The 12,715-nt window shown below is 36.7% G+C and overlaps 1 protein-coding gene and 1 non-coding gene across 2 annotated transcripts; both read left to right on the top strand.

Annotated features, from left to right (window-relative positions):
- The first annotated feature begins 4,467 nt into the window (after nt 1-4,467).
- On the top strand, nt 4,468-4,574 carry LOC139860886 (small nucleolar RNA R71). The gene has a single exon (XR_011763510.1). It is a non-coding gene; the product is annotated as a small nucleolar RNA R71 (small nucleolar RNA).
- Nucleotides 4,575-11,824: 7,250 nt separating this feature from the next.
- LOC139860128 (uncharacterized) lies at nt 11,825-12,448 on the top strand. The gene has a single exon (XM_071848903.1). The coding sequence runs from the start codon at nt 11,825-11,827 to the stop codon at nt 12,446-12,448; it is 624 nt and encodes a 207-aa protein (XP_071705004.1).
- The last annotated feature ends 267 nt before the right edge of the window (nt 12,449-12,715 follow it).

Here is a 12,715-nt window from a genome sequence, read left to right as displayed (position 1 = left end):
ACGGCAAAATACTAATCTTAATACTAAAAGTTGTGACTAGAGTCTAAAAATCTAAAGGTAATAAAACTTAAAAAAAAAATATTAAATTTTTTTTTTAATTTTTTTTTTAAATTTTTTTCTTTTTTTTACGAAATTAATAATTTTTTTTAAAAAATTATTATTATTTTTTTTTTACGTTTTAATTTTTTTTTAAATATTTTTTTAAAATTTTTTTTATTTTATTTTTATTTTAAAAAAAAACGACATTTTTTTATTATTATTTTTTAAATTTTTTTTTTGATTTTTCGATTTTTTTTAACTTAAAAAAAGTAGAAAAGAAAAAACTATTTAATTATTTTTTTAATTCATTTACTATTCATTGAATAGTAAATGAAACGAAATTAATTAATTTACTATTTACATGAAAGCGACATTATAGAAATTATTAATTATAAGTTACATAATATACCCCTGAAGTATTTAATAAATACGACTTTTTAAAACTTTACGATTCAAATTTGATTCAAAATTATTATTATATTATTATATTTTATTTCAATATTATTATATTATTATATTTATTAAATTATTATATTTAAATTAATATATCTTTAATCAGTCAAAAACTAAAAAAAAAACTTAAATACCCCGTGAAGACACAAAAAGTGTCCCCGGCAGCGGTGCCAAAAACTTGATGTATTCTAGAGGGTGTGTATGAAACGGCTATCAGTTTTATATTTATTTACTACAGAAAATCACCTAAATTAAACTAAAACACAAAAGGCAAATATACCTATCGTGTAATAATATAGCTAAGGTAAAGTCAGGGAGGTCGATCCGTGGACACTATTATTGGGTGTCTTACTAGGTCAAATTAGTTAATTAAGTAGTTAAGATTTAGTAATATATAGTAATTATAGGTAACTTTGGGGGGATTTACCGTTTAATGACCGGTGTCAATTTTGAGACTTATATCACAGTTAAAACCTAATGCAAAATATTAAATATAAATATAACTTTTTTTAAAGAGTAAAGTAAATGACAACAAAATAAAAGTGCAATAATTAAAAATATAAATAAAGCGTAAAAATAAAAGTGCGATAATTTAAAGTACGATAAATAAAATGCCGATAAATGAAAGTACGATGAGATATAAAATAAAGGAATTATGCTTATTTAAACTTCCGTAATCATGATGTTTGACGTTTTGACTTTAATTTATTACCATGGGTTAATTGTCCTTTGTCCTGGATTATTCGATACGTCTATCTGGTTTTTGTCCATAACAGTCCATCGGCCATAATTATAAAGTGCGAGTATCCTCGTCAAATTACCCTTATACTCGAAGTCAAATATTCCAACTAATTGAGGACTTAAACTGTAACAAGGTTTTAATACTTTGTTAACAATTACACCAATTTTCCTTGTATGTAATCCACCCCTGTTTTAATGAGTCCATTGACTATTAATCCATCCCCGTGTCCGGTCAAATGAACAATTATTAGTACTTATAAATATCCCGCCCATCGTATCCGATCGAGTGTATGTGGTTATTTATAGATACGTCAAATTGTAAATCTTTATATTAAATTAACGAACTATCATTTAGTTAAACAAATATAAAGCCCATTAATAACCCATAGTCTAATTTCCACAAGTGTCGGTCTTTTGTTCAAACCCCAATTATGGTCCAAAGCCCAATTACCCAATTTTAATATTTAGCCCAACATCACGATTACTTCGGCTTAAATAAGCATAATGATAACTTAGTTATGAGACATTAATTTAAAAAGAAGAACAAAACTTACAATGATTATTTATAGCGTAGCGTTACACGGACAGAGTTTCGATTTAAAACCCGTAAAACATTCTTATAATAACCCAATTATTATTAAACTTAAATTAAAATTATAATTATAAAAAAAAAATAAAATATATATATATATATATATATATATATATATATATATATATATATATATATATATATATATATATATATATATATATATATATATCGTATATGATATGAGAAAGGAAAATAAAAAGGTGTAGTTTCTTCATTACTCCGTGCCTTGCTTTTATAGGCAAATGATTGATACTGTTGTAGGTGGAATGTTAGCTGGCTACCATTCAAAGTTGAATCAATAATATCTCGTTGCGAATTATTGATTTGAAATTTTCACTTATGACCCTTTAACTATGCTCAATTAACAACTTTTTATTATTTATTATTATTCTTATTATGAATTATTTAAATATTATATTATATTCTTGTGCATAGTTTACTTGTACTTTCAGCTCCGTTGCGTCGAGCGTTGAAAGTTGGTTCATGTCTCGGTTTTGGATTTTCGAACGCCTTTTCGTATAATTTAATATCTTGTACTTTGCGTTTTGCGGCTTGTACTTTTGTAATTTTGAGACGTTTCTCATCAATAAATTGAACCACTTGAATTGTACTTTGTACTTTTTAGCTTTTTGGTCATTTGCGTCTTCAAATCGTCGAATCTGTCTTTTGTCTTCACCTTTTATTATTTAAACGAATATCACTTGTAAATAGAATAATTGAAACTAAAAGCTTGTCTTTCTTGAGGGATAATGCTATGAAATATATGTTCGTTTTTAGCATTATCAATATCTGTGACTTTTGCTTTAATCCATTGGTCGGATTCCTGTGTAATATCCACAACTTCAACTAGTTTCGCCTTTTCTTTAGGCGATAGATTGGATACTAACCGGTTACATAACTTAAAGTTCCCCTTGGTTCTAGCATCACGAATCCGTTTAATAAGTTTCTTCATTGAACTATTAATAACGGGGTCATCAACAACGGGGTTCTTTGTTATCAAGTCATCATTAGGTGTTACTTCATCTTCCCCACACTTAGGCGTTTTATTATTGTTGAGCACTACCGTTGGAGTTGGTAAAACAATATGCTTCTCATCGATCATTTTTATTGGTTCAACAGTTTTGGTTGGTGGAGATTTAGACTTTCGACTCATAAAGGTGATCGATTTGTCACCATCACTAAGTGTCATTCTACCCTCTCTTACATTAATGAACGCCTCGGTGGACGCTAAAAATGGTCGACCTAAAATTAGAGGAATGTTTGATTCCTCTTCTATGTCAATGACAATAAATTCGACTAGAAAGGTTAAATTACCTACTTGAACGGGTAAGTTGTCAGCAATTCCAACTGGGTGCTTAATGTTTTGATCAAAGAGTCTAACAATCATTTTCGTTGGACTTAACTCACCTACTCCTAATCTCTTATATAATGAAAGAGGCATGACACTCACACTCGCACCTAAATCTGCTAGTGCATCATACATGACACAATCACTAAGTAGACAAGGAACAATAAATTCACCCGGATCATCCAACCTGAGTGGAGGTTTCGGTGGAACTCTCTTCACCGGGTTTACTTTTACGGTTTTTGTTTCTTGCACTTTCTTATTCTTCTTCTTCTTTCCAGAGGTATCACAATCTTTATTACCTATCATTTGCTCATACTCAACTCCTTTTCTTGGAAACAGGATGGGTGGTCTGTATGGTGCCACCACTGGCTTTACATACTCGGGTGGTGGTGGTGGTGTAACTTCTTCATTGTTACTCACATCTAAAATCTTCCCATCTTCTGGTGCTGATTTTTTAGAATTTGTTGACACCATATTAACATTCTCATTCCGAGGATTTACTTCAGTATTACTCGGTAGCTTTCCATGTTCCCTCTCACTCATCATGCTAGCAAGAGTACCTACGTGTTTTTCTAGATTCAAAATGGAAGCTTGTTGAGTTCTTAATGACTGATCAAACCTCTCATTCGTTTGGGTTTGAGATGTAATAAATTGTGTTTAAGATTTCATTAGCTTTGCCATCATTTCTTTCAGATTTAACTTTTTCTCTTCGATTTATTTTGGTAGTTTATACAAGCTAGGTTTTTGTTGATTGAAAGTGTTGTTTTGAGTTGGTTAGTTATTCGGACCTTGTTGGTTGTACGAGTTATTGTTGGGTCCATTTGGATTGTAAATAATGTTTTGATTTCGATTAAAGTTTGGCCTTGGTGGTTGATAATTATTTTGATAATTATTTCCCGGCCTTTGGTTCATGTAGGAAACATTCTCTCGTTGTTCCATCATTTGTTCAATGTGACAATCTTTTGTTAAGTGTGGTCCACCGCATTGCTCACAACTGATCCGTATTGCGTGAATATCTTTATTCATCTTTTCCATTCGTCTCTCGAAAGCATCTATTTTTGCGGAAACGGAATCAAAGTCATGGCTAGAATCGGCTCTAGCCGCTTTAGATGAACGAAAGATATCTTTTTCCTGGTGCCACTCATGTGAGTGGGAGGCTGTGTTATAAATAATCTTGTGAGCTTCGGTTGCGGTTTTCTTCATAATGGAACCACCAGCTGCTGTGTCGATGTCTTTTCGTGTAGCAACATCAACACCTTGGTAGAATATTTGTACTATTTGATAAGTGTCTAAACCGTGCTGAGGACATCCTCTCAACAACTTTTCGAATCTTGTCCACGCCTCATATAATGTTTCATTTGACTTTTGCGCAAACGTAACAATTTCTCCTTGAAGTCTCACGGCTTTAGATGCCGGAAAGAATCTTTTAAGAAATTTTTCAACTAAGACATCCCATGTGTCAATTGCCCCTTCAGGTAACGATTCTAACAAATCTTTGGCTTCTCCCTTTAAAGTCCAGGGAAACAACATGAGATAGATCTGTTCATGCTCGACTTCTCTGATTTTAAATAGAGTACAGATCCTATTAAAGGTTTGAAGATGTTCGTTTGGATCTTCTTTTGGCATACCACTATATTGGCATTGATTAGTTACCATGTGTAGGATTTGTCCTTTGATTTCATAATCTGGCGCATTAATATCTTGCTTAATAATGGCGTGACCTTGGCCCGTACGTGTGGCTCTCATTCGGTCTTCCATACTTAGAGGTTCTGTTACTTCCATAATTGAATTTGTTGAATCAGAATCACTAGAGGATTCTGATTTAATGGTTTCTTCCTCGACAATCTCTGGATGAGTAATTTGTGGTTCCGAAGGAATGATTAGTGGTTCAGCATCTCTGAATTGTCCTTGAATATTCTCCGGATTCTCAATTGTGAGGTCGGGTTCAAAAAATGGATTATCGGAAATTTGAATTGGAGTACTTGGTCGACTAGATGATTATTTTAAAGAAAAATCAACGGCGACGATATTGGCTAGATGTCTTGATCGAGTTACAGGTGGTGAACGTATGAAAGGTGGTGAACGTTTTGCTCGGTGCATTCACTGAATATCCTATTAGTTATAAAAGATAAAAATTATATAAGCTATCAAATTAATAGACTTTTCTGATTTTACCCACGTTTCGAATAGTAAATAGATGCAACAGGTAGCCAGGACTCTTTAAATCGGAAGTCCACAACTCGCCACTAACAAATCCAACTATTACTATGAACCAAAAAATTTTGGATTTCTATCAATTTAACTGCTTAAAATAATTTTTCTCGTCGAAGTTTTAAAAAAGATAAAGAAAATTCTATGTCCTAAAAACTAGAGAGTAGAAATGAGAAAGAAAAAGAGTGTAGAAAAAGAAAAAGAAAATTTTATGGGCTCCTTCGAAGTCGCAAGATACATCATCAATGTCTCTCCTGCCACAGGCGCGGTTAAATTAGGCAGTTCTATCAAAAGCGCCTTCATCTCTAGAAAATCTTTCTCAGCCTCCTCTGTCCACTTGAAGTCTAATTTTTTCAATGAGTTCTTTAAAGTCTGAAAGAATGGCAAGGACCTCTTTGCTGCTTTTGACAGGAAGCGTGTTAGTGTCGATAATTTTCCCGTCAGACTTTGAACTTCTTTTCTGGATTTCGACGACTGCATCTGTTCCACCGCTTCAATTTTCTTGGGATTTGCACGGATCCCTCTTGGGGTTACTATGTGCCCCAAAATTTTTCCCTCTTCTTCCCCAAAGCTGCACTTTGTGGGGTTAAGTTTCATGTTGATTTTGCGCAGAGAGTTGAACATTTCAAGGATATCATCCAGCAGTTGCACTTCCGTATTGTTTTTGATAACTAAATCATTAACATAAGCTTCAAGGTTCCTACCGATTTGATCTTTGAACGCAGCATCGACCACCCACTGATAGGTCGCGTCCGCATTCTTCAGTCCGAAGGGCATATTTGTGTAACAATAGATCCCTTGATATGTATGGAACGTAGTCTTATCCTCATCAGCCCTCACCATCTGAATCTGATGATACCCCTTATACGCATCCAATAAACATTTAAATCTGAACCCAGATAATGATTCGACTTTCCAATCTATCTCCAGAAGAGGATAGTTGTCTTTGGGGCATGCTTTGTTAATATCCTTGAAATCAACACACATGCGCCATGAACCATTGGCTTTCTTGACTAAGACAATATTTGCTACCCAAGTTTGATAGTGCACCTCCCTGAGTATGTTTGCATTTACTAGCTTTCCTACCTCCATTCGCAACCACTCGCTTCTTTCCGGGGCCATAGGCCTTTTCTTCTATCGCACTGGAGTTAGACTTGGGCTAGCATTTAACTTGTGCTCTGCTATTTCACGAGTACTCCTATCATGTCCTCTTCACTCGATGCGAAAACAACCATATTGGTTATCAGCATGTTCCGCAATTTGACTTTAACTTCGTTGGATAAGCTGCCCCTGATCTGAATTTACTTGTCTGGGTGCTTTGGATTGACGACAATAGAGCAGCTTCATATTTGTTCATCAATGGTAGGAAGCGATTCCGGTGGTGTGATGGATGCACAAAGCGCCTTCCAGACTCCGTCCGGATGGTTGCTATTCCTTGCTTGGTAGGGAATTTTATCATACCATGAACTGTTGAAGGCACCGCGCCAAACTTTTTTAAAGTAAATCTTCCCAGAAGCGTATTGTAACAAGAATAAGAGCGTACCATGAAAAATTCAATTGGCACAGCTCGACAGCGAGAGGGATCATTATCATCTGCTAATTCCAATTTGAGTTCAATACACCCCAATGGCCATGCTGACTCCCCAGAAAACCCAGAGAGCACAGTCGTTGGCGCACATAATTTTGATTTGATCTCCTCAGGTAGCTGCTTGAAGAAGTGCTCGTACATAACATCAACGCTGCTACCCGTATCAACATTTAATCTCTTAACATTATATCCACAGTCAACAACGCACCCCTTAATAATAATCGGTGCGTGTGACGGATTTACAATCTGCATGGACGGGAAGGATATCGGTTCTATCTCCCACTCCTCTAACTGCTCGGCTTTTCACCTTTGTCCCGTGTGCCAAGCATGCATCATGTTGATCATTTTATCGGCGCTCTTGTCGGTATTCGTTTTTGAACTTAGGGCACCTTTATCAGGAGCTTGACTCTGCGAAGAAGATCACTGCTTCTTCGTAGGTTTCAAATAGTTGAGCTCGCCTCTCCTGAGGCATTCTATAACTTTTTCAATGAAGGATTTACACTAATCGATTTCATGGCCATAATCATTATGAAACTCATAGAACTTTGACTTATCACGCCTGGCATAATCTGACATCTTACCATGCTCAGAAAACGTTAAGCAAATAGGTTCAGTGGCCAAGATTTCTTTCGGTGTTTTATTCAACTTGCGCATAATTGCAAAGTTATGGTTTGAGAAGTGCCCCTTCCCTTGATCGGCTCCATCGTTTGATCTTTGAAACTTATTGTTATGCTTTGACGAGCCAGAACCCTGGCCATAATTTTCATTTTTGCGCTTCGACCCACCGGTGGACCCCTGATGAGAATCGTCATCTTTGCCACTTTTCCCATCATGATACTTTGTACCATGCCGATTGGTATCTTCCCTCGCACGCATATGCTCGTACGCTTCTTTAATTGCCTCTACTAAAGTGTCGGGGACCTTCATGCGCAGGCGCTTCCATAGAGTAAGGTGCCTTTCCCTGCAGAGCCAATGAATAAACCCGGACACTTTTTGGCTTTCTGGAAAACCTGCCATCTTAGACACTTCCTTTGTATAGCGATCAATAAACTGGCCAAGAGATTCTCTTGCCCCTACCTAATATCATGACATTCTATATGCATCCTCTTCCGAGCGCACATGTTATAGAAATTTAGCAGAAAATGGGCGCGAAGATCACTATACGAGATGACGAGTGGGATGGCAAATTGTTGAACCACTCCCTTGCAACACCTTGAAGTAAGGATTGAAATTCAAGACACTTGACTTCATCATTCCACGCTTGCGCGCATGCAGTCCCTTCATATCTTTGTAAAAGTCATCGAGATCTATCATTCCATCATACCATCCCATAGTTAACGGGATAACCGGTGAGGACGCGGGTACATAATTAGCGATATGAGGTGCGAACTTTTCATTAACAGGTGCGACCTCCATAAAAGGTATAACTTTATGACCCATCATCCTAGCATAAAATTTGTTTAAGATTTCTTCGCCTCGGTTAGGCATGATGAATGCTTGGGCGTACTCATCTGACGCAGCTCCAGCCAAGATGTTGAGCAGACTCTCCTGACTTTTCTTTCGCTCCTCACCCGGAGAATTGTGGGAGCGCTCGGATGAGCCGCCTGGGGTAAAGAAAGTAGAAAGCTTTGGAATCGTCGAGGTATCTCACGGGAAGCGCACATTATCAAGTGGAGTTTTAACATTCGTCGGCTCACTGAGCTTGATATTTTCCTTGTACAACCACTCACATGCACTTACAGGTGTCATTATATGCCTAGTATTAACTGTTGACTTCGGCGTTGAATATATCGGGATGGACCCCACTGTAGTAACTGGGGTTTCCTTCTCATATCCAGCTTCTTCGTATTCTTCATCGTCCTCATCACCCGACATCCAATACGTAGGTTTCTTAGGTGGAACCTCTTCGAATACTGGTGGAACGATGGCTGACGACTTTGTTGCTTTCTCAGAGGACTTGTCTGTCCCCGCATCAGGTTTCTTTTGTGAAGTAGGTGTTTTCTCTTGGTTTTTTTGGTCCGGTCGGGCCGCATGCCTGATGACGGGACTGATCTTTACCAGACTTGTTTCCACCTCCCATAGCTTAGTACCTGTTATAGGAACAAACCATAAAAAGATCAGAAGCTTGAAAGTCAATCGTTCGTAACAAACAAACTTCTTATGCAGTTCCAGTTATGGTCCCACGGATGGCGCCATTTGATCAAACATAAATCTATCACAGAGGACTGATCGTATGTTGAGTGCCATGTGTGAGTGTTTAAAAACATGATAGTGTTAATCTCCGGTCAACGGTTACCGTAGATAACCCTTATTGAGATGAAGATCTACGAAAGGGTGATTAACAACTTAGTTCACCATTAATGGTTTAGCCGCAATAATGGCCACTTGGGTGGTTTCGTAGGGTTACAGTTCATAATGAACATACCTGTTACCGTAAAGTATATTCTGGATGCAATCTAATCGAGTAATACAGAAAATGTTAATTGTTATTCGATGATCAATGAGTTAGGTTTAGGGTTATATTTATAGCTAAACCTTAACCCTAGATGTATCCTTAAATGATTCTAGATCCTCCTGTATCAATACCATCATTATAGTTAGGAATAAGATTTCAGTTATTTAAGGATAAGATATGCTTCGTTAGCCATCTTACTTATTCGCTAAGCAAGAGTTTACCGAATGCACGCAATAGACATATTGCGAGGCATGTCATACGTGCAATCAGCATGTGATACGCACGATGCGTTATGCGCAGAGGTACGCGTATCATTAGCAAGCTTATATTGGCTAAAACATCTTATTTTTACCTTCATATTAAGGCCCAAAAATAATAAAGTTCGGAGCTTTATCGTCAAAATAATACTTTGTCGGTTGATTTTGTAGATTTCAAGATTACAAAGACATTGCAGAAAGAATCAAGAGAATTGGTGCTAAAACGAAGATTCTAGAGCAAAAACGGTGAAAGACAAGTTACGACCCCAGAAACCAAGTTACGATCCCGGGAACAAACAAAGCGATCCAAGCAAAATAGCAAAACCAGGGTGCCATACGGCCTGCCATGCAAACGGCCTAAGAAAACAGCTTGCCCTTGCAAACGGCCTGGCCATACGGCCTACCATCCGTTTTCCAGTCAAAATCAAGTCTATTTAAAGCGCATTTGTCATCCATTTTCCACACACCTCTTCACACTCTCTCACTACAATACACTTTCTCTCACTAGAAGCTTTCAAGGGCTTCTCACCTCCAAGCGGGAAATTAAGTACCCGGAGGCGAACACCGAAGATTGTACTCGGAGCGGTCGAGAGAATGTCAGCACTTGTAATGTTCCAGATCTCGTCTGTAGACGGTGAACACATTCATTAATTTAATAAAGTTACTTTGTTACTTTAAGTTGCTTTCATCTTGCATGCTTGTCTATCCGTTATAAATGTTTATTTTATGTTGAATATCTTCTCTAAATTAACTTATGCTATCATTATGCTATAAATAATAAAACCATTAATCCCTTTTGGTAACTGATCCTGACGTTTTGCGACCTAACGACACCGCATAAATAAAACCGTCCGTTTCGGCCATATCACAAGCTTATTGGGTAAATCTATGTTTGAGGAAAGTTTGCAATGCAATCAAATAGAAAGATCGTATTGTTGAGAGAATCACGGTTATGATTCACGAGGTAGATTACGAGGTGTTTCTGAAGAAAGTTAGGAGTTGGAAAGTAGAGTTAGAGGAAGATGATAATTCAGTGGAAACAAAATCATCCATCCCTTCTGGTTATGAGGTATAAGAAGATTTTAAGATTGACAACAACATGCTGAATGATGATAAGGATATTAAATATGTGCCTGATTCATTGAATTCTCCTTCTGTGAACAAAGTAAAGAGTGATACATTGAATGTTCCGGTTCATAAAATGGGTGAAAATTTAAACACAAGCTCCTTTCGATCCAAACATGTTACTGATGATGAACCTGGACACACTAAGACATCTTTTTTCAGCGAATGATGGTTCAACAAAATTAAAGGTAATAGAGGAATAAAAGAGGATGAAGTTTGTAACAGATTCACGAAACTTTTGGTGCTAACTGGGGGTTTAATGGTGGATCTATGAAGCTTTTGTCCATGAATATCTGTGGCTCAAAGAAGCGGCAAAATATAAGATGGGTAAAAGAATTGTGTTACATTAACAACGTTCATTTTCTATGAGTACAAGAAACAAAGATGACTCGCTTGGAGTCATTTCGGATAAAATCACTGTGGGATAATTATTCGTTTGATTATGCGTATAGCTCAGTAAAAGGTCAATTGGGTGGAATTTTATCGTTATGAGATCCTAATTTCTTCACTAAGGATCAAATTTGGTTTTACGATAACTTTGTCATAGTTAAAGGCAAATCGTCGAGTTCTAATGCTACTTATTACATGATAAACGTTTATGCCCCCCAACATTCTTGAGATAAGATAGCGTTCTGGAACCATTTGAAGGAATTTATTAACGATAATCAAGGGGAGTATGTTGTATTTGGGTACATAAATGAGGTACGTAAAGAAGGTGAACATTATGGTTCGGTCTACAATCCTAATGAGGCAGCAGTTTTCAACGAATTTATGGTGACACGCAGCTTATTGATATTCCTTTATGTAAGCGGAATATTCACTTGGATTAACAAAAAGGCTACCAAAATGAGTCGTCTAGACAGGGTTTTGGTCTCTCTTGGTGTTGTTGATTCTGTACCTGATTTAAAACTTGTCGCTTTAGATATGGGGTTGGTCAGACCACATTCCCCTTATCTTTCATAGCTTAAAGTTAGATTTCGGGCCTCTCCCATTCAAGTTTTTTCACTCTTGGATGTCGGTTGACGGATTCAATGATGTGGTAAAGAATATGGTTTCTTCACGGGGTAACAACAGATCGTTACATGAGAAACTTAAGTGTCTCAAATCGAAGATTAAAATTTTGAACAACAACAGGAAGTCACAAGATGAAAACAGGAAGAAGGAAATTAGAGATAAACTAGCAAGCATAGGTACTCAGATTGATCAACTTTCAGCAACGACAGCCCAAATCGAAGAACGTTGTAACTTGTTCCACAAGCTCGAGTGTATCTCCAAAACTGAGGAAATGGATATTGTCCAAAAAACCTGGGTTAACTGGAGTGTGGAAGGGGACGAAAACTCTAAATTATTTCATAGTTTACTGAAACATCACCGGAATAATCATACAATAAAAGGAGTGCCGGTTAATGGTATTTGGGATGACAACCTATCTAACGTTAAGCAAGCTTTTTATGAATTTTTCAGGTGTAAATTTGCTACTTCTATTCGATCACATCCAGTTGAAGTCCCTAACCCAGTTTTCACATTAAATGAAACTAATCAAAGAATAATGGATTGCAAGATAACCATGGAAGAAATCACAGAAACAGTATTGAATTGTGAGAGTTCTAAAGCAGCTGGTCCTGAAAGATTCTGATATCGGTTAAAAAGTCACATTTTCATTCCGGTATTGAGGCCCAAAAACAATAAAGTTCCAAGCTTTATCGCAAAAATATTCGCTTTGTTGGTTAAGTGAAGATCAAGCAATTACGAACACGGTGCAAAAAAAATCAAGAGAATCGGAGCTAAAACGAAGATTCTAAAGCGAAAATGGTGAAATACAAGTTACGACCCCGGAAACCAAGTTACGATCCCAAGAACGAGCAAAACGATCCAAGCAAACATCAAGACCAGGGGTCAGCAC

This window comes from Rutidosis leptorrhynchoides, chromosome 7, assembly GCF_046630445.1.
Source record: "Rutidosis leptorrhynchoides isolate AG116_Rl617_1_P2 chromosome 7, CSIRO_AGI_Rlap_v1, whole genome shotgun sequence".
In the NCBI taxonomy this organism is placed as follows: Eukaryota; Viridiplantae; Streptophyta; class Magnoliopsida; order Asterales; family Asteraceae; genus Rutidosis; species Rutidosis leptorrhynchoides.
Note: the sequence above shows the minus strand (reverse complement) of the source record. Positions and strands in the feature narration are given on the sequence as shown.

What these genes read in the sequence shown, in the direction of transcription:
- LOC139860128 (XM_071848903.1), top strand. Translation starts at nt 11,825, where the DNA reads ATGTCGGTTGACGGATTCAATGATGTGGTAAAGAATATGGTTTCTTCA.